Raw genomic sequence first — 10,367 nt, 5'->3', positions numbered from 1 at the left:
GGGGGTAAATGTGTGTTTGCACAAGTGCACACTAACAGGGAAACTTCTCGGGAACGGCAGGAGCAGAAGAGGAGGAGGGCAGATGTGGGTGAGCGCTCCAGACTTGATCCTCCATCTCCGTCTCACAATTTCAGAGATGCTTGTGGGGATGCCCTTGGGCCAGGCTGTAGGTGTGGTAGGGGACAGGGGGTCCCCAGCTCCCGGCTCCACAGGGATCGTCCCTCCCAGAGCCCACAAATGGTCTTAGGGTGTCATGTTGGAAGCTGGTGGCCATATGAAGGAAGGAGGCCTGCAGCCTGCGGCCTAGCCTTGTGGTGTGGCTTTTCCAGAGCTTCCCGTGCCCAGGAGAGGCCAGGCCAGTAGTGGGGGAAGGAAGGAAGGGCCAGCATTAGCCAGGGTCCAAGGCCAACTGCCCCTTCTGCCAGAGTTGTGCACTGCAGACACCCCTGGCCAGGAGGCGTCTTCTCACTTCACAGGCTCTGGCTGGGAGGACACAGTGTGATGTTGGCAGCAGCTGCTAGTTTTGCAGACATGCAAGACAAAACAGGTGTCCTTCATGGTAAAAAGTGGCAGGCTGTTTGCTTCCTTCCTACATAGCATTTTAAAACACTGTAAACTATTTGTGGTGTATGTATCATCGTTTTAGAGTATTAATAAACGTCTATAGGTTTAAATCATAACACTATCAAATAGACTTTTATGGAATGACAGCAGGACGGTGCTGACCAGGCCACAAGTTACAGGTCACAAGGGTTATGTGACTCCTGTGGCTGGGGAGACAGAGCAGCCGTCAGCAGAGGCTTTCCACTGGAATATGTCTGCCACATCCAAACACCGGGCCCAGGTCTTGCCTATGGACAACCTGAGCATGCAGGTAGGCCGGCATCCGGAAGGAGAGCCGTGTGCCCATGAAGCCAGGTGCACGGCTTTCTGCCTGCACCCAGCCATCTGGTATGGGGTCAGCAAAGTATTTGTTTAACTAAAGAAACAAACCAGCCAGGCATGGTGGCTCACGCCTGTAATTCCAGCACATTGAGAGGTGGAGATGGGAGGATCATGAGGTCAGGAGGTTGAGACTATACTGGCCAACATGGTGAAACCCCATCTCTACTAAAAATACAAAAATTAGCTGGGTGTGGTGGCGTGCACCTATAATCCCAGCTACTTGGGAGGCTGAGGCAGGAGAATCACTTGAACCTAGGAGTCAGAGGTTGCAGTGGGCAAAGACCATACCACTGCACTCCAGCCTGGTGACAGAGTGAGACTATCTCAAAAAAAAAAAAAAAAAAAAGAAAGAAGAAGAAATAAACCACAGAAATAAATCCAATAAATTAATTTTTTGTGGAGGTTTATTTTCCCTTTCACAAACAAATCACTTCTCAGGAGGAATAACGTGGGAGTAACCACAGGAAGATCACTTGGAAAAGCACTCAGAGATCAGTGTCAAGGTAAGCTTCTATTTGCCCCCGTTATTTTCTAAGGAAGATATCCCTTCAACGCCCCCAACATCACATTAACCTTACAAAGGGAAGCAGGACTGAGAAGCAACAAAGTGTCCCTCATCAGAGAGCCCTGTCTATCAAGCAGTCATTTCAAAAGTGTTTCAGATGCGACACCACATGGGTTCTCACCTTGTCGAAAGCAGGATAGACAGCACGGATTTCCGTCAACCAGCCGTATGGCATGTGACCCACAGGGTAAGTGGCTGTCAAAATCGCCACTGCCTGCAACAGAAGAGTTGGCAGAGTTAGCAGGGTATCAGCAGAAAGTCCTCCAGGAGCGACAGTAGGTGACAAAGCACGCCAACTCAGGTGCAGAGGACAGAGCCCTCCACACTGGGTGACAAGCATCAGGGTGGGGGGATGTGCACAGGATGGCCAGGGAGGGGAGGACTGACAGCGAGCTGGGCTCCTAAGGGCACTGCATCCCTGGGAGTGGAGTGAACCAGCCAACAACGTGGACATGAAACAAGGAGGATATATCACGTTTCATGTGGATCCAACAAGAAGTGCAGACCACTAGCTGAGAAGCCAAGACTTCTTTTTCTTTTTCCCTTCCTCCCGCCCTCCTTTCCCTCTCTCTCTTTCTTTCTGCCAAGATTTCCCTCCCTCCCTTCCTCTTTTTCTTTTCTTTTCTTTCAGGGGAATACCGGAGTTTTATTATTACTCAAAATCTGTCTCCCCAAACATTGGGATCTGAGATGAAATTACAAGGGGTTGGAGCTGTCTTCTTTCTCTGAGTCACTTCCTGGGTGGGGGCCACAAGATGAGATGAGCCAATTTATTGACCTGGGTGGGACCAGCTGATCCATCAAGTGCAGGGTCTGCAAAATATCTCAAGCACTGATCTTTGGAGCAGTTTAGGGAGGGTCAGAATCTTGTAGCCTCCAGCTGCATGACTCCTAAAGCATAATTTCTAATATTGTGGCTAATGTTAGTCCTACAAAGGCAATCTAGTCTCCAGGCAAGAAGGAGGTCTGCTTTGGGAAAGGGCTGTTACCATCTTTGTTGAAACTATAAACTAAGTGTCTCCCAAAGTTAGTTCAAGCTTATGTCCAGGAATGAACAAGGACAGCTTGGAGGTTAGAAGCAAGATGGAGTCAGTTAAGTTAGATCTCCTTCACTGTCTCAGTCATAATTTTGCAAAGATGGTTTCAATCCCTCCCTTTGGGTTTTAATAACACCTTAAAGTGTAGGCTATGACGTTGGGAAAACGCTGTTGATCGCTCAGGTCCACCACACTCCAGAATCTTTGCTCATTCCATTGAGCCACTCAGAACCCTCTAGTTTAGCTCCATTTATTCTGGATTATCAAAATGAAATTGCAAGCCCTCTCTGCTCTCTGCAGGGTCTCTTCCTTGGGATCCACCTCTAAGCCTCCACTCCGTCCTTCAGGGACGCTGACATTTTGCGTGGCTGTTGTGGCTCTGGGCTGTTACTCTCCTTCCAACCCAACTCACCCCCAGTCTGTTTGGTCAATATGGCCCGACTTAGATTTTTAATTTAAGAAAATTAAGTATGGTCGGGTGTGGTGGCTCACGCCTGTAATCCTAGCACTTTGGGAGGCCGAGGTGGATGGGTCACCTGAGGTCAGAAGTTCAAAACCAACCTGGCCATCATGGTGAAACCCCACCTTTAAAAAAACATAAATAAATAAAAGAAAAATAAAATTAAGTACATATTTTGTGCAGAAAGCTATCGGTGTGTTTCCATGAAAATGAGAGTTTCTGGCCAGATACAGTGGCTCATGCCTATGATCCCAGCACTCTGGGAGGCCGAGGTAGGAGAATTGCTTGAGCCCAGGAATTCCAGACCAGCCTGGGCAACAAAGCAAGACACCATCTCTACAAAAGAAATTAAAACATTAGCTGGGTATGGCGGCTCAGGAGGCTGAGGCAGGAGGATCGCTTGAGCCCAGGAGATGGAGGCTGCAATGAGCTATGATCATGCCACCATTCACTCCTACCTGGGTGACAAAACAAGACCCACCTCTTAAAGAAAAAAAATAGGCCGGGTGTGGTTGCTCACACCTGTAATCCAAACACTTTGGAGGCCAAGGCTGGCAGATTACCTGAGGTCGGGAGTTCAAGACCAGCCTGACCAACATGGTGAAACCCAGTCTAAAAAAAAAAAAAAAAAAAAGAAAGAAAAAGAAAAAGAAAATGACAATTTCTTCCCTATGTGAATGAAATGGAAGAAAAATGAAAACAAAGCAACTAAACGTACATTCTGGTAGCGTTCAACACTCTGTCTAGCTTGTGAAAGAGGAGGAGGAGCTTCATCTGTTTTAATTAACAAAACAGCAATGCCCAGAGGTTTCAGGAACATGAGGTTTCAGGAGCAAGTCCCCAGCTGTATGCAGAAAGCGTGGTGTGGTTTGGCATGCTGGAACAAAAAAGAGCACTGGGATCGGGTGGACCTGCATCCAAACCTTCACCTCATCGCTCACCAGCTGTGCGAAGCAGCACTTCTCCCACTGCCCCCCTTCTTGCTCCTCCGGTGGAGCAGTAAGAACAATAATATCCACCCCATAGGGTTACTAGGGAGTCAAGGAAATGTGACTAGGGAGTCATAAATGCCTGGCGCATGAGCAGATGACCAGCAAATGCCGGTGCTGTACCCCACATGCTGTTCCTATATGCCACCGAGGGCAATTTTCAAATGGCTCTAAAGTATAATTTGTCCTTTTTCCTTTTTTAAAGGGGAGGATGGAATTCTAGCACACAGGTGGCAGGGGTCCCATACTTTTTATGAGAAACTTGAACTGAAGTATTCCAGAATAAAAGCTGTGTGTTACCGTAGCCACCCAAGGTGACGTTTGTGATTAAAAAAACGAAATCCTGGAACACATGGAAGTAAGAGAACGCGTTCTGCTTTTGATTTATATGCTTCTCTTTCCAGGGGGACATGAGCAGCTTCCCGGGACAGGGAAACTGGCAGGGACTCTGGCTGGAGACATGCTGACAGCGCAGTTGGGGCGCCGGGCTGCTCCCCGCAGGGCAGTTCCTGGACGGGAGGCCCTCGTGGGCAGCCATGAGCCTTCCTCAGGAGCAGCAGTTCCAGAGATGGAATTAATTCTCCAGAGGACAGTGGAGGAGGAAGCCAATGAGTAATTCTATTTGTTCAAACCCAACTTGAAAGAGGGAAAGATGAGTCAACTCTTTCTTTGGAGTGGCTGCCAGTTTCCAGATAAAGTTTGGTCAATCAAGGAGCTCCTCGTCGGAGGCGGGCGGGCCAGGCGTGGTGCGGTGGTAATGGGTGGGGTGGCACATGCAGGCTGGTGAAGGGCAGGTGAGGGCAGGCCAGTTCCACACAGAGGCAGCAGCCCTGCAGCTGCTGGGTGTGTTACACTGCACTGCCACGTGACACTCTGTCATCCTCTGCCACCACGGTGGAGAGGCCCGGTGCTGACTCCAGGGACATGGAAAACGGAGTGGGAGTCAGAAAACCTGGATTCTAACACTAGCTTCCAACTAGTTCTGTGTCTTTTTAAACCCTTTCTGTGCCTCGGTGCCTCATACGATAAACAAGAAGGATGCATGACACGCATGACCTGTTTCCTTCCCTCATCATAAAAATATAAAATTCCATGATTAGAAGTCACTGACCGAGATCTTCATGGCTTCCTCGTGTGACTGTCATGTAATTTAATATTGGGGAATTACTTGAGCTCTCAAGAAGAACTGGAAATAAATTTCAGCCCCCCACTGGCCCACCAAGGTGATTATAAGCCCCACATCCCCAAAGCATGGCCTACCTCTGTGGCTGCAGAACTGCCACCAAGGTCTCGGGAAACAAAGAGGTTGACAATAGGTCGACTGATTCTCTGTGTGGCCAAAATGAGAGCCAAAGGCCACCAGAAACTCAGCATCTTTCTTATTGTTGCATCTCCCTGCATTAAGAAATGAAGATAAAAGTTACCTAAACCCTAGAAGTAGAATGAAAAAAATGATTCCGAATCAAAGCTTTTCCTTTGTATGTTAATCATGAGCCAATTCACTATACTTGAAAGTAATATAAGGAAAAGCCTCTGTGGACAAGCCAAGTTGAATTAAAATAAAATGTTCAGTCTTATTAGAAATTAACTGAGATAGCTGGCGAGCGGCTGCAAAATTAAAACACACACTGAAGCCTAAAAGATCTTAACCACTCTTTTCCATACTGGGACTCAGGGAATCTCTAACCAAGGTAGAACCCATGTCGAGGGCCTGAGAAACAGGTTTGAAATTAAGTCTTTGTTAATCTCATCAAATGGACTGGGTAGAAGCCATGTCAGGAAGAGGTAACTTTTAGAAATAAAAAGTTGCTATAATTTATTTTGGAATCAGTCAGCTCATAAAAATGTGTCCGATTATTTTGGCAGTGTAGAAATTGACTACAGAGGTTCTTATCTTGGAGCTCTCATGGACGTCATGTAAACTGTTCAAAAGCACAATCAAAATAAAGGCACGTAAAGAACAAGTGATGATTTCTAAGACTTCTGTGGCCAAGGTGTGGGGCATCTTTAAAGCCTGGCTTTCATGATGCGATTTTGGTTTTGATTGTTCACGAGGGTGAGAGTTACGTCCACTTTATTTCCTTTTGCTGGTGGCTAAATGTTAAGAGACAGATTGTTATCGTCAACACCAATTTGTGGTTGGCTTAGTGATGGGATAACTAGATAGGATTTCACTGACAGCCTGACCTGGATGGAGGTAAGTGGTCAATACAATTACTGCTTGACACGACAAAGTAATGTGTGGCTCAAGTGGGGATCAGGGTGAGGTGAGGGGATGAATACATGTCTTATGGCTAAATGCAGACAAACCAAATGAGGTCTAATACCTATGGGTAGGGAAAATTGCACACACAGAAACCAGATACTATTTATACTTACAACAACAGAATGTTTTGGTCATCTGTATAAGGTTATCTATCTCACGCCTACTTGTTTCTTATCCAACTTTCAGGCCACAGCAAGATCTACCTCTACCAAGGAGGCTTCTTACACTCTCCCAGTGTTAGTGTCTCCTCAGTTCTCATGCAGGTGCCATGCTGTTTTGGATGACTGTTTAACTGTTGCTTCTGTATTGTTCTAATCTGCCAAATGGGATATGACGCTGCTTGAGGGTAGAGACCATATCCTAACATTTTCTGTGCTGCTCTATGGTACCTAATATTGTGCTTGGTCCCCAGGAGGTACCTGAATAAGGGACTGGGCTTGGCCATTGAAGAAAGTATAAACAAAGCCTGGATCCCGGCTGTAAAATTAAACACAATGAAATGTAAACTCACAGGCATCATGGGTCCTAAAATCTTTGTTGACTACAGGATAACTTATGATTGAGAGCAAGGGAAACCACGAATGTCGTATCTATTCCTCGACCACAGATTCTCTGTGCCTCTGTCTCCTCCTCTGGGATAAGGAGGCTGGACGGTGACTTCTCAGATCACATCCATCTGTTAGAGTTCATTAATTCTCCAACTGTCTTTCCCTGCAGACACCTAGCACTTGGCCTTTGGGTATGACATCCTGGCCAATTTCATGATCTGATTTCACTGATTTCTCATTTTATATAGAGGCGGAATACAGCTCCACTCTGCTCTGAGTCTCAGACAGACTGCTGTTGGGTTGGTAAACGTACCCCCAGCTCCGGGCCACTTCTGTCGGGGATGATGTCGTGAATGTTCCTGTAGTAGCCCAGGCACAGGGTGGTGCAGCGCACAAGGGCGCCCATGTACAAGGAGAGGATCGGGATGAGCAGGGGCTCCCGGCATTCCAGGTGACTGTGAAGCAAAATGGCTACAAAAACAACCTGAGAGAAGGGGGAACGGGAACAGGTCAGAGGGGAGAAGCGGGAACCGTCCCACAGAAGCACAGGGGCATGTACTTGAACCTGAGACAGACCTCTGAGCAAAGATCTTGACTTTTATGTAAAGAGAACTGAAAATTGGAAGATGACCCAATGCTGCTCTCATATAATTCAGGTGCAGATGTTTGGGATTCAATGGAAGAATACACCAATCATTTTGTTATACCCACCAGGAACGATTAAAACACCATTTATACCCACCATTCTTTAAAGCAACTGCAAAAATCTTTCAAGGCATTTTTTTTTTTTAAGTTACTGGTTTAAAAAACATTTACAAACTTTGGTCTCCCTTTCCCTCCAAATGTAGCTTTTCCCTCTCGAGGCTGGATACTGAGGTGTGTATGTAACACACAACAGAGGACTAGGCTACATTTAACAAAGGAAACAACAGTAGTGATCAATGACGTACACAGGAAAATAGGCATTAATGTTTATAGGACAGAAGGCACTAAAAATCGGCTGGGTGCCGTGGCTCACACCTGTTATCTCAGTGCTTTGGGCGGCTGGAGCTGGAGGATTGCTGGAGGTCAGCATTTCCAGACCAGCCTGGGCAACATGGTGAGACCTCATCTTTTTAAAAGAAAAAAAAAAAATGAGCCAGGTGTGTGGTGGTGCGCACCGGTAGTCCTAGCTCCTTAGGAAGTTGAGGCAGGAGGATCGCTTGAGCCCAGGAGTTTGAGGTTACAGTGTGTTTTAATCGTGCCACTGCACTCCAGCCTGGGTGACAGTGAGACCCTATCAAAGTCACTGAAAGTGCTGCCAAGAAACACCAACAGTAATAATTATAAAACAACTTACATTAACATTTAAGATACTAACCTATAAAAGTAGAACAGGTTGAAATAATCAGAGTCAGGAGAGAATGAAATTACCATCAAGTGTATATCTGTATTCAGCAGTACAGTCTCTAAAGCAAGCTTAACAATGTATTAACCTCCCTATCCTGCAGAAATCAGAGAATCAGCCCAGCCTTTGTCTAGAGTCCTCCTGGGATCCACTCATTCAAAAGCATACTGAGAAAAAAAGCAGGACAATGTATATTCCTGAGCTACATCAACCTTAATGGCCAAATGCCAATGGAAAAATAGGCATGTAAAAACCAGGACGGCAGTGGTGGAGGGCTGGTGGGAAGGACCGTGTGACTGAGGAGGGGACAGAGAGATGGATTGAAGATCAGGGAAGTTGCTTGCTGTGTTTAATGGCAGGAAAGTCATTAGTAAGAACCATCTGGGTGGACTGATGGGGGTGGAAGTCAGCTTCACGTAGGTAGAGAATGAAAGGGAAGTGAAAAAATAAAGACAGTGAGTGGAAGCCACCCTTCCAAGAAATTTGGCTATAAAGTGATAGAGAGAACTGTAACTAAAGAGGTAGGTGGGAGACACGGGAAGCTTCTTGTTGCTGTGTTGAGATGGCAGAGATTTGAGCATGACAGGACAAGGGAAATGACGCAGGAGAAAGCAGGGAACAGGTTCCTGAGAAAGCAGCACAGGCCAGGACCCAGAGGAGTGGCCCTGGATGGGAGGAGGGACACCTCCTTCACTACGATGAGAAGAAAATAGAGAAGATGCCTGTTGGAAGGTAAGCGTGTAGGTTTGGTGGCTGGAAGGTGACGAATTTGGTTGCTGCAATTGACTCTGTGAAGTGGGAAATGAGGTCATCTGTTGGGAGGTGAGAGGTGGAGAAACACCCTCTGAAATAGTTCCTACAGAGTCAGCAAAGGTATGGGATAAGATTACGCATTTACAGCTTGATCACTTTGTTCCATTGTGTAACCTTTTGCAGAAGCACCACGAGAGTGAAGGAAGAGGCATAACATAGCATTGGTTCAGAGGAATTTTCTCCGAAGGCTGAGACGAAAAGGCAGGAGATAAGGGAATTCACAGGAATGCAGAGAATGTATACATTATGATCTGACCATCTTTGGAATGTCAGCTGACCTTGAAAGCCAAGGGCTGATGATGGCAGAGAGTTAGAGGATGGGAAGTCTGTGGAGGGCAAACAACCTTGAGAATTCTCACCTTGATATCAAGCAAGCTAAGAAGGTCCAGGTGACCAGAAAATAAAACAAAAACAGCAATATGTTTTCACAAATCCCTTGGCAATGACCGCCTGGAACATACAACTATTGAAATATGACAGCACAGAAAAGCACTGCATGTCTGCACCAAACCAAGAGGTTTTTTGTACTATTGTGCGAAACTCATTAACTTAGTAAAATCTGAAGAAAAAAACACCCCTAGAGAATTGCCACTGAAATTCGAGGCATTATCATTGGTGATTGATGATTGCTTGCTATGTATGCCAAGGTGGTATTTCAAAGTACTTTGCATGCAATCTATTCACTCATTACCAACTTAGATATGTTATCATACCTAACGAATGTTTTCAGGTAATAAGAGGAAGCTTGAGGGTAAAAGGCTTAAAACGAGAATTTATTCCTCTAACCAAATTGTGGTAGGAACTCAAGCGGCAAGGTTTAAAATAACTACTCCATCAGGCATAGCCTGAAGCCAGATGGCACCTGAACTCAGCTTCCACGCTCCCACTAACCAGATCTGTTTATTCTGAACTCGCGGGCCTTCCAACAGGCAAGGGCCAGGATCAGGTTTAAAATAGAGAAGGAAAATGGCTGTAGGTGTATTGGCAAAGTCTTTTTCAGAGACAGGCTTTTCTTCTTTTGTCCTTGGATGCCTACTATGTTTATTTTAGGCAAAGCTAAAGTTTTTTTTTTTTTTTTTTTGTTTAAAAAAAAAAAAATCTACAAATGTTTGTTCACAAATGCTCACTGACTTGCTGATGCCAGCGTTTGAAATTAGAGGGGCTTCCCGAATTTCAAACTAAGTGATTAGAGTGAATAAGGCAGTTCATCTCCCAGAGGAGGCAAAAAGTAAGACTGAGACAAAATTCTCTGCCAACTCTTAAGAAAATTAACAAAGACATACCAAAGAATGATGGTTGCTAGTATTTTCACACACACACACACACACACACACACACACACACACACACACACACA

General features: G+C 45.8%; 1 protein-coding gene across 1 annotated transcript in view; it reads right to left on the bottom strand.

The window, feature by feature from the left end:
- ANKH (ANKH inorganic pyrophosphate transport regulator) overlaps nucleotides 1-10,367 on the bottom strand; it is a 165,093-nt gene that overhangs the window by 41,583 nt on the left and 113,143 nt on the right. Inside the window, exons 5-7 of the mRNA XM_032279076.1 lie at nucleotides 7,124-7,294; nucleotides 5,257-5,391; nucleotides 1,632-1,724 (exon numbers count right to left, since the gene is read on the bottom strand). Of these exons, the coding sequence (XP_032134967.1) occupies nucleotides 1,632-1,724; nucleotides 5,257-5,391; nucleotides 7,124-7,294 (399 nt within the window). The remainder of the gene's footprint in view (nucleotides 1-1,631; nucleotides 1,725-5,256; nucleotides 5,392-7,123; nucleotides 7,295-10,367) is intronic.

Source organism: Sapajus apella, unplaced genomic scaffold (genome assembly GCF_009761245.1).
Source record: "Sapajus apella isolate SASKATOON/1434 unplaced genomic scaffold, GSC_monkey_1.0 scaffold11, whole genome shotgun sequence".
NCBI lineage: Eukaryota > Metazoa > Chordata > Mammalia > Primates > Cebidae > Sapajus > Sapajus apella.
This window is presented reverse-complemented; position numbering and strand designations above follow the sequence as displayed.